Below are 12,272 nucleotides of genomic sequence, written 5' to 3'. Positions count from 1 at the left end.
ATCTTAGCTGAATTGACAGCAGGGCATGAGGAGCCAGACAGAGATGCAATCCCTCCAAGAACAATGGACAACTGGCAGGGACTCATGGATCCTGCACACCTAAATACCTAATAGAGCTGCAATCAGCAGAAACACCTGCCCTGGACTACAACCCAGAGACAACTGCACTACCACTAACAACCACCGGAGGGAGCCCAAGAGCAGAATTCACAACAATCCCCCTTAAGAGCGACCGGACCCGGTACCGAGTGCCCCAAGGCCCAGGCAGGCGTTCCACAAGCCAAAATGGCCAAGGACAGGTGGAGACTGAATGAAAAGAGGGACATGCATTTCTGCAGCTCCCTCCAATTAAGTTTTGTGAGTTATGGAGAAGGCTAAGCAACATTGCCAATGCCGAGCCTTGTAGAATGGAGAGCAAATTACCCCTGCTCCTATGAATCGGTAGGAATCTTTACCAATACTATACTATACTGGAGTATCTGAAGAGGAATAACCTTATGACCCAGTATCAGCACGGGTTTACTAGGGACCGTTCATGTCAGACTAATTTGATCATCTTCTATGAAGAGGTAAGTTCCGGACTGGACCAAGGGAACCCAGTGGACATAGTGTATATGGACTTTTCCAAAGCTTTTGATACGGTGCCACACAAAAGGTTGTTACATAAAATGAGAGTAATGTGGATAGGGGAAAATATGTGTAAGTGGGTTGAGAGCTGGCTCAGGGATAGGAAACAAAGGGTGGTTATTAATGGAGCACACTCGGACTGGGTCGCGGTTAGCAGTGGGGTACCACAGGGGTCAGTATTGGGCCCTCTTCTTTTTAACATATTTATTAATGACCTTGTAGGGGGCATTCAGAGTAGAATTTCAATATTTGCAGATGACACTAAACTCTGCAGGGTAATCAATACAGGGGAGGACAATTTTATATTACAGGATGATTTATGTAAACTAGAAGCTTGGGCTTATAAATGGCAAATGAGCTTTAATGGGGATAAATGTAAGGTCATGCACTTGGGTAGAAGTAATAAGATGTATAACTATGTGCTTAATTCTAAAACTCTGGGCAAAACTGTCAATGAAAAAGACCTGGGTGTATGGGTGGATGACAAACTCATATTCAGTGGCCAGTGTCAGGCAGCTGCTACAAAGGCAAATAAAATAATGGGATGTATTAAAAGAGGCATAGATGCTCATGAGGAAAACATAATTTTACCTCTATACAAGTCACTAGTTCGACCACACTTAGAATACTGTGTACAGTTCTGGTCTCTGGTGTATAAGAAAGACATAGCTGAACTGGAGCGGGTGCAGAGAAGAGCGACCAAGGTTATTAGAGGACTGGGGGGTCTGCAATACCAAGATAGGTTATTACACTTGGGGCTATTTAGTTTGGAAAAACGAAGACTAAGGGGTGATCTTATTTTAATGTATAAATACATGAGGGGACAGTACAAAAACCTTTCTGATGATCTTTTTAATCATAGACCTGAGACAGGGACAAGGGGGCATCCTCTACGTCTGGAGGAAAGAAGGTTTAAGCATAATAACAGATTATGGATTAACGGATTCTTTACTGTAAGAGCAGTGAGACTATGGAACTCTCTGCCGTATGATGTTGTAATGAGTGATTCATTAATTAAATTTAAGAGGGGACTGGATACCTTTCTGGAAAAGTATAATGTTACAGGGTATATACACTAGATTCCTTGATAAGGCATGGATCCAGGGAACTAGTCTGATTGCCGTATGTGGAGTCGGGAAGGAATTTTTTTCCCCATGGTGGAGTTACTCTTTGCCACATGGGTTTTTTTTGCCTTCCTCTGGATCAACATGTTAGGGCATGTTAGGTTAGGCTATGGGTTGAACTAGATGGACTTACAGTCTTCCTTCAACCTTAATAACTATGTAACTATGTAACTATGTAACTATGTAATCAGACAGCTATGGCAGATCCTTCAACTGTGCATTGAATGTCTACAGCTGATGAAGTTCTACAATATATTGACAAGCTAGGTAGCATTAAACCATGATATACGGTACTCACATTCGATACAAAGCATAACAGCTCTTCAAAACAGTTGGGTCCAACCCCTTAAAAAGGATATCATATGTGTTTAGAGAGTCTTTCAGCACAAAATGACTGTTCAGACAAAGCACAGTCGCTTCATGCACCGTTGGCATGACTGAGAATCTCAGTGCACCTTTCTACCTACTTGTTTTCCATCTATCTCTGCCCTCATCTGGCTTCTACTGTATAAAGGTACAGTTGTCAATGAAGGAAGAGAAGGCAGAGGTAGATGTAAACCAAGTAGATGGGAAAGTGCACTGAATTCGTTGGCCATGTCAAGACTGCACTGAGCGCCAATGCTTGGTTTGAGCAGTCATTTTCTGCTGATAGACTCTTTTTAACTTGCTTCTCAGGAAACATTTTTAATATACAGTTGAAAAGAATGTAACAAGTTAAGACAGATAGTAGGATTGGGGAATGGGAACCTCCTCTTTATTGTCCCCATAAGTCCTAACAGGGTACAAGGTAAAGGTGTGTCAAAGGGAAGTGCCTGTGAAATGAATGAATCAATCAATAAGGTATAGAAATGAATGAACCGATTTGCAGTACCCCGGTCCAGCGGCTCCATCAGTATTCCATGGCTGCCAAACGAGAGCCCTGTGTACAGCCTCCTACCTGCCGGGATCCCGAGGTTCTCTTTTGATTATCCAGCTTGATGCAATGTCATATGTGTATCTCACTACAATAATGACATAGCTAATCAAAAGAGGATTCGGGGATGCCTGCAGGTCACAGAGGCAGTACACAGGGCTGCCATGGAATACAGATGTGGCCGCTGGACCATGGTCCTCCAAATAAATTCCCTCATCGCTAACAAGGAGAATCACTGCATATTTTGTTGTATAAAAGTAAATATCCTGCAACTTTCCAAGAAAGTAGAATAAGCTCCATATTCTATATTTTTCATACCTGTAAATGTACATGAGTCTTTCTCACATATCTGCATTGTAGTGTTGTGTTGCTTCGATGTCCCAGTCTTATGCTCTTCCCCTGAGGTAAGAAATATCTGCAAATTATCCAGAGAAAATAGAATTAGACTTGGTAGACATTGTGAGTACATTGGCCTGGGTGATTCATTGAACCCGAGTAGGCCCCTTTTTCTAGTTTGCACAGTGCAGTTTTTGACCCAATCAAGAGTAGTATGAAGGTATGGTCGCATGCGGAAAATTTTTTGCAAATATTTCTGCAAACAAATATTCATGCATTATGTCTGAATAAGATTCAGTGTTGCAGAAGGTAAGATGTAGAGTAGATATGTGTCGGTCATGTAAGCCATATCAGTAACACTAGGTTACTGAGGGGGTTTAACGTGACTGGTTTTTGGGGCCAGGTTTTCAAAAGAACCTGGCTGAGAAAAGTCCATCCTATGATTCAGTTTCGAGATAATAGCTATTAACAGCAGCTGGGATAGAGTGAGAGTGGAGAAAGGTGGAGCTTCTGGTTAGTCTGCTCTGCAAAGAGAGGTGTGCTGGAGCCATAAAGAGAGGTGTTTGGTTGGTGAACACATTTAATACAAGTGTGAGCTGCTGCTGAGAATACAGAGGTTGGTGAGACTTCTACATTTATGTTGTTTCATTCTGCCTGAAAAAATGACTGTTTATGCTATCCATTGATACTGAAGAAAGGCTGTTTTTATTTTGGAACTGTAAAGTTTTTGATGGACAATAAACTACATGATCTTTTTAATAAAACCCTGTGCTATGTGTATCCAAGCTGCTACCCAAAAGTGTGAACCCCCACATCTGATAAATGGGATATTTGCAGAAATTACTACTACAAATATTAATGGCAGTGCCAGATTCTTTACATGCCAGACACCGGAAGTTCTCGACAGACCTCACTGATGTAACAATTCCACTTTTCTGTGTCTGGATGCAGTGAATTACTGTCTGTCATCCAATGTAGAGCTGGAGCATGCTGAGCTGTCAGTATTTGATGGACAGCTCAGATGTCCAATCAGATGCTGGGGCGTGCTTAGCTGTCATTGTCTTGATTGACAGTTTAGCCATCCAATTTGAGGTTAGGTGTTGCTTGAACTATTTAGCCAGCCCTCTGTCCCAGACTAGTGCCAATTGTAGCTTCTTGCTCACTAGTGTATGTTTGCCTTGTTGCTCTGTGCTCTGATCTACTGCTGCCTGACCTTGGATCTCATTCTGACCATCCATTTGCTTGGACCCTTTCCTTGATCCAATGTGTCCTGGTATTTAGACCCCTGGACCGTGACCTGACTATTATTATATATCCCACTCTGTCTTTGACCTACCCTCCTTGCTTCTGACCTCTGACATTTTGATTACCCAGCCTCTCAGGTTGTCCGTGCATAGTGACTAGCGTCACAACTGTCTATAAGTTCCGTTATGGCTGGAACTGTGATGGAGAGCATTAATGCCATTAATCCTGTATATGATTTGACATGTACTGATTGTTGTATTAAAGAAAAACTCTAGACACAACCTTAATCCAAAGATGTCAATTAGCTGTGGACACAAGGTGCCGATTAATTACAGTGTAAATCACCTTAATAAGATGCAATGTTATTGTGTAACTCTTGAACACATAAGCCAAAATGCGCGCAACATGGGAGGACAGGGTGTGGCTATACCTGACTGTAAAATTCATGAAAGTTACGCCACTATAGCCACTATAGTGACATAACTTAATCCAGTAGTACTCCACTGTAGCACATTTCTGACAGAGGCACCCACCAATAATTAAATATGACCATTCCATTAAGTGCCGAGCGCCTCTTAATGAACTGGATGTCAATCTCAATTAATCGGCCGCTAGTAGTTAAAGAATTTTTGCGCAACTATGAGTTTCACAAACATTATGTGACATTTCAAGTAGTTTTACATCATCATTCTGGCAAAAAACGACTGATAAATTGAGGCCTCAAAGGGGTTGTCCAGGTTTGTCACTCTATGTGACTGCATACTTGAAAATCCTCACAGCGCGCCCAATGCGCACAGTTAGGATTCTCCAGTGCCAGGAGCAGGCTGGCACATGACTGCAAATATGCCATTTGCATACATGTGGTCAACTAGAATTTTTGGGCGTCGCCTAATAAAAGTTAATTGAGGGATGCCGGACACATCTAGTTGGAATCTAGCAGGAAGTATGCAAATTGTATACCTGCAGTCACATCAACTGCCAACTGCTCTGGCACCAGAGAATCCTGACAGTATGCACTGTGTGTGCTGTGAGGATTCTCATATTTGCAGTAACATAGACTATCTGTAGACTTGAAACCTATTTAAAGGACTTGCTCGGCAAGTTGTTGTCCTAGCATAGCTGGACATTCATTTGTACTGAAGCATCTGTGCTACAAAACAAACAATCAGCACGACGAAACTAATGTTACCGACTCACAAAATGTTTGCTTAAAGTGTTTGGTGTCGAGTTCCGACCGCTGCACAGGGGGAATCTCAAACCATATCCTCTGCAGGGGCGGATTATCAGAGGGTCAATATGGGCGGTAGCCCAGGGCCCAGTGGTGTGGGGGGGGGCCTGGGCTACCGCACAGATTGACCCTCTGATAATCCGCCCGAGTACTGTGAATGCCCGCCAGCATTCATGTGCCCCCGGACCCGGTGGGCAGAGAGAGGGGGCCCGCATCGGGCCCCATCTCATCTGGTCACCGGTCCCCTTCCGGCGCTGCGGCGGTTTCCTATTGACATGCGGGCGCGCGCCCGCACGTCAATAGTTAACAACAGCCGCCAGCCAATTGGAGGCTGGCAGCTGAAGTCGGCAGCAGCGCACACGTCGCCGGCGTCTGACGTCATCATTTTCAGTCACCGGCGAGTGTGCGCTGCTGGAGGGAGCTCGCCGCTGGAGCGCACAGGTCAGGTGAGGAGAACTCGTTTTTTTTTTTTTTTGATTTTTGCGAACGGCAATCCGGGGGGCCTGGGGTAATGCTGGAGACACTGGGGCAGATTGCTGGACACACTGGGGGCAATGCTGGAGGACACACTGGGGCAGATTGCTGGACACACTGGGGGCAATGCTGGACACACTGGGGGCAATGCTGTAGACACTGGGGGCAATGCTGGAGACACTGGGGGCAATGCTGGAGACACTGGGGGGCAATGCTGGACACACTGGGGGCAATGCTGGACACACTGGGGGCAATGCTGGACACACTGGGGCAGATGATTGCTGGAGACACTGGGGGCAATGCTGGAGGACACACTGGGGCAGACTGCTGGACACACTGGGGCAGATGATTGCTGGACACACTGGGGGCAATGCTGGAGACACTGGGCAGATTGCTGGAGACACTGGGGCAGATTGCTGGAGACACTGGGGCAATGCTGGGGACAGGGGGCAGATTGCTGGAGACACTGAGGCAATACTGGAGACACTGGGGCAGATTGCTGGAGACACTGGGGCAATGCTGGAGACACTGGGGCAGATTGCTGGACACACTGGGGGCAATGCTGGAGACACTGTGGCAGATTGCTGGACACACTGGGGCAATGCTGGTGACACTGGGGCAGATTGCTGGAGACACTGGGGCAGATTGCTGGAAACACTGGGGCAATGCTGGAGGACACACTGGGGCAGATTGCTGGAGACACTGGGGCAATGCTGGAGACACTGGGGCAATGCTGGAGACACTGGGGCAGACTGCTGGACACACTGGGGCAATGCTGGAGGACACACTGGGGCAGACTGCTAGACACACTGGGGCAGATGATTGCTGGAGACACTGGGGCAATGCTGGAGACACTGGAGCAATGCTGGAGACACTGGGGCAGATTGCTGGACACACTGGGGGCAATGCTGGACACACTGGGGGCAATATGCTGGACACACTGGGGCAGATTGCTGGACACACTGGGAGCAGGACTGGAGGCATGGGCAGAATGTAGACACGGGGCATGATTGGAGACACGGGGCAGAATGAAAGACATGGGGCAGGATTGGATCATTGGGCAGGATGGATACGATGGAGACAGATGGGGCAGGATGGATACGATGGAGACAGATGGGGCAGGATGGGGAGATCACATGGGGTAGAATGGATACTCATGAGTGCAGGATGGGAGAACATATGGCTGGAGCCAGGAATGAGACACACGGGGCCAGGGTGTGGGAATATTATTACCATAGGGGCTAATTAAGGGATATTATTACTGCAGTGATGTATTTATTTTATTTTTTGAGTATACTGTTTTAAATGGGGGGGCAGTCCTGTTACTGTGCAGAGTGACACTATATCGCCTTTTTTTCTCCATGTGCTCCATGTGGTGTAATGTAGAAGTTGTGAAAAATTAAGTAATGTGTTCTGCAAGCAGAGCTCAAGATAACTGTGTTATTTCCTGCAGAAATGAGTCCTGGCTGGATGAAGTGATGGCGGTCTGTGCTGGATGAAAGATGAAGGACTTCACCTAGAGACGTCACTGGTGAGTCAGTGTTACCTATACACTGACACTATACACTGTATACTATATACAGAGGTCCTGTGTACAATGTCACCAGTGATCACTGTATTACCTCTACACAGACACTGCATACTAAGTACAGATCTCCTGTGTATAATGGCACTGATGGTGATAGTATTGTGGTTTTTTTTTTATTATTGATCAGTATTGTAGTATTCAGTCACTATGTGGTGGTAATATGTGGTCTGGAAATGGTGTTGTGGTATTTGTCCCTTGAATGTGCTATTTGGTCACCAAGTGGTGGTAGTATGTGGTCTTGACATGGTGCGGTGGTATTTGTTCCTTGTATGTGATATTATTCGATCACTGTGGTTGTAATTTGTGGTCTGGTCATGGCGCGGTGGTATTTGTTCCTTGTATGTGATATTATTGGTCAAAATATACCTAAATTGTATTGCAGATTTTAACAAATATTTAATAGGTTACAGTAGAGTAGAGCCCGGCCATTTTTCTGGAATAATCTGGTTTGGGTATAACATGACCCCCGTCACATGACCCCCATCACATGACCGGAGGGGGCCCACAGTGTCTGAACAGCCCGGGGCCCTGGCTACCCTTAATCCACCCCTGATCCTCTGTGATCTCCCACTCTTCCCCAGCCACAGTGGAGTCTGCTCAGCAGAGATGTTGGTCCCAGGACTGGCTCAAGCTGATACTGTGCATCTGGTTACAGCTGCCGTCCCAAGTTCAGCCTTTGTAACCAGCATTGATCATCGGCGAGCAGACGTTCCAGGGACTAAGTCCTGCTTTTCGTCTACTGAGCATGCCCATGGGATGACCTTTCATTGGAGGTCGGAGGTCACATGCTCAGGTCCTGTAGCAGTTCCGATTGGACCACTGGGAAGGTCCTGGAAGGGTACATCTATACGCTATTGCTTTCCTTTAACGGTTTGCAGTTACGTCCGCATTAATTATTTGAGCACAATTCCTTTGTCAGAGTAGAGTGGGAATTCCCGCTTGAACCCAGCATCTGTCTCCGGCGTCCTCAGGTGCAGGCTCAAAAGCCACCGAGTGACAGAGCGGGTTCAACCACCAGTGCAGTGGGGGTGAGTGCTAGGGATCCCAATAGCTCCTACTTTGCTGCGCCCTGTGACAGATAACAGGGTCCAGCGTTCTATTGTGCACTGCGACTCTGTGAAGCAACAGGGTTCGTGTCTGTTCACACCGGGTGATGTTATCCCGTGTGTACTTTGGTGTAATACCGCCATGAGTGCCGCCATTACTTAGCAGCAGGTACCATCTCTGCACGGTGGAACCCGGGCTGCGAACGCACCTTATTTCCGTACTTATATTTACACTCACCGGCCACTTTATTAGGTACACCTGTCCAACTTCTTGTTAACACTTAATTTCTAATCAGCCAATCACATGGCGGCAACTCAGTGCATTTAGGCATGTAGACATGGTCAAGACAATCTCCTGCAGTTCAAACCGAGCATCAGTATGGGGAAGAAAGGTGAGTTGAGTGCCTTTGAACATGGCATGGTTGTTGGTGCCAGAAGGGCTGGTCTGAGTATTTCAGAAACTGCTGATCTACTGGGATTTTCACGCACAACCATCTCTAGGGTTTACAGAGAATGGTCCGAAAAAGAAAAAAAATCCAGTGAGCGGCAGTTCTGTGGGCGGAAATGCCTTGTTGATGCCAGAGGTCAGAGGAGAATGGGCAGACTGGTTCGAGCTGATAGAAAGGCAACAGTGACTCAAATCGCCACCCGTTACAACCAAGGTAGGCCTAAGAGCATCTCTGAACGCACAGTGCGTCGAACTTTGAGGCAGATGGGCTACAGCAGCAGAAGACCACACCGGGTACCACTCCTTTCAGCTAAGAACAGGAAACTGAGGCTACAATTTGTACAAGCTCATCGAAATTGGACAGTAGAAGATTGGAAAAACATTGCTTGGTCTGATGAGTCTCGATTTCTGCTGCGACATTCGGATGGTAGGGTCAGAATTTGGCGTAAACAACATGAAAGCATGGATCCATCCTGCCTTGTATGGAGCATCTTTGGGATGTGCAGCCGACAAATCTGCGGCAACTGTGTGATGCCATCATGTCAATATGGACCAAAATCTCTGAGGAATGCTTCCAGCACCTTGTTGAATCTATGCCACGAAGAATTGAGGCAGTTCTGAAGGCAAAAGGGGGTCCAACCCGTTACTAGCATGGTGTACCTAATAAAGTGGCCGGTGAGTGTATTTGGTGCATTCTGCCAGTCCTAACATAAAGTTTGCTACATCTGTGCATGAGCAGTTTTAAAACATATACATAGGTAGTAAGAAACAGTAGTACATGGAAATATATCAAACTTCGTATTTAATGTTATATTACTTTTCTAATGTGGAAAGTGGCATGTGGGAACATAAAAAGTGGCATCTTCCTCACTTTTCAACAGCCAGTAGTAACACTTTTCCTGTCCACAGAACTTCTCTTTAAATCAAGGGTGCACAACTCCAGTCCTCAAGAGCCACCAACAGTGCATGTTTTCAGGATTTCCTTAGTATTGCACAGGCGATAATTTAATCACCTGCAACATGTGATGATTCCAACACCTTCTGCAATGCTATGGAAATCCTTAAAACATGCGGTGTTGGTGGTCCTTGAGGACTGGAGTTGTGACCTCCTACTTTAAATGCTTGGAAAACCCAGTTTGGCATTTGTCACTATAATATATTGTTTCATACAAAATAATCAGTGAATCTTAAGTATTGAAGTTAAGCAGAAAGATTTGCAGGAGTCTCATCTACAGGCAACGTGGGTAGTTCATGGCTGCCATAACAGATCCTTACGAAACCTCTTATAACCTGCTGGATTTACCACTGCTTGGTAGGCGTCACTACATCATTACATGATGGAGAAGTCATGGATTATGTCATGTCACCTACTAATCAGAAGAAGATTTGGGGTTGCCAGCAGATCATGCAAGGCTTACAGTGGTGGCCATGGACTACCGACTTGACCAAAGAACCAGGGTCCTGCCAACCTTTTAGTTCAACTCTACTAGTTAAGAAATTATTCTGACAACTTACTTGAGGTTGGAGGAATGATATTTTTTTCTGATTCAAACACCTTCTGATGGATTTCCTAGAGATACTCTGTAGAACATTGTCTTCTGATGGTTTGAGAGTCGAGTCAGGAATATTGGATACATCTGTCAGGTCTATAAAATAGCGGTAGAGTGTTAACATATCTGTACTGATTGACCTAAAGGACCCAATCGGTTATGGCCTTACAGAGCCCAAATAATTTTTTTTGCAAGATAAGTTGTGCTTTGTTAGTTGTACAAGAGTATTACATTTATATTAATTTATAATATAAGGAAAATGCAAAACAAAATGTTACTTAGTTTTTATTCTATGTGTGCCATTTACTAAACTGATTCATGATTTTGGTGTATTCGGTATCTACGTATCTCTGCATTCTATGTAATTACTTTATGTTTATATATAAAGCTGCTAAAATCGCAACTGTTGACAAGTACATGCTATAGGAATGAAAGACAGCTCCGATTGACTCTGGGCTTGCAAAGTTTATCTTGCATGGCCAAAGATCACATGTAATCCCTGTGACACGGGTCGGACAAGCCAACTAGGGTACTAGGACTTGTCTGGATCTGAAAAAAAAGGGACTCTAAAAATCTAGCAGAAGATAACCCATTTAATCTGAGAGCAGCATGAAGTAGGGACTGAGACCTTGATTCCAGCAATGTGTTACTTACTGAGTGGATCAATTGTGATACAATCACAGTTTTTTTGCAGCAGATTTAGCAGTTCTCTGAATGCTGAGCTGTGTATAACCCCGACCACACCACTGGCTGGAAGCTTTCTGTGAACATTGTATATTAACAGAAAGCTGCTAAGCAGTCCTAGGGTCATGGAGGTACAACATACCTAATCCTCTAGTGATAATCTCCTGCTGATAAGACAGTGATTTTATTGAAACAGCAAAATACAGCCTAGTATGTCACACATGACTGGATTCAGGGTCTCAGCCCCTATGGAGTGCCCCCACTGCCGCAGGGCCGAGGGGTACCCGGTACTGGGCCTCTGAGTCTCTGTTCTGGGATTGTCACGGTGGCTAGACCCGGTCCGTGACCCTGCTGGGCAGTGGGAGACGTTGTCCAGTGAAAGAGTAGTGAATAATGATAGTGGTGCAGTTGTGGGGTGCAGGTCGCGGTAAATAACGAGGACACCAGGTTGCAGTCTCTTTACCTCTTTACTGAAGATCTCTGGGTCCTCAGTCCGGAATCCAGATAACCAGGCTGCGCAAGTCCGGCCGGTCCAATGGCACCTCCAGAGTTCTCTTTGCAGGTGGAAATCAGTACCTTCCTTCTAGCGCTATGTGTTGTAGTCCTTCCCTGCAGTGCTTACGGAAAGTACCCCACAACTGTTGTGTCTGTTTCTGATGTTCCCTCACAACTCGATTAGATGATGTTCTGCTAATCCTCCGTCCCTCCCGATGTTCTGGTTAGGACGGCACCCGTATGACGGGTAGGCTCGGAGCTCTTCCGGGACCCTAGAGTCGCCCCTCTCCACAGGTTGCCCCCTATGTCTTCTTAGGTGATTTGGTGTGAGACAGTCCGCCTATGACTGACTGTCCTGCCGTTGGTTTGAAGTATTGCTTGAAGCTAGATGTATATATACTTCCTCGGCGTTCCGGCCACCGGTTGCACGCCTCAGTAGGATGTTGCCTCGGTCTTACAGCACGACTCCTACTGGTATTCTCCTACTTGCTTCGATCTCGTTTCTCACTCAGCA

The 12,272-nt window shown here is 45.8% G+C and overlaps 1 protein-coding gene across 1 annotated transcript in view; it reads right to left on the bottom strand.

The window, feature by feature from the left end:
* The window catches only part of CDC20B (cell division cycle 20B), a 76,556-nt gene that overhangs the window by 25,966 nt on the left and 38,318 nt on the right, over nt 1–12,272 (bottom strand). Inside the window, 2 exon segments of the mRNA XM_077285098.1 lie at nt 2,983–3,079; nt 10,545–10,675. Of these exon segments, the coding sequence (XP_077141213.1) occupies nt 2,983–3,079; nt 10,545–10,675 (228 nt within the window).

This window comes from Ranitomeya variabilis, chromosome 1 (assembly GCF_051348905.1).
Source record: "Ranitomeya variabilis isolate aRanVar5 chromosome 1, aRanVar5.hap1, whole genome shotgun sequence".
Taxonomy (NCBI): Eukaryota; Metazoa; Chordata; class Amphibia; order Anura; family Dendrobatidae; genus Ranitomeya; species Ranitomeya variabilis.
The sequence above is the reverse complement of the archived record's forward strand: the minus strand, read 5'-3'. Positions and strand labels throughout refer to the sequence as shown.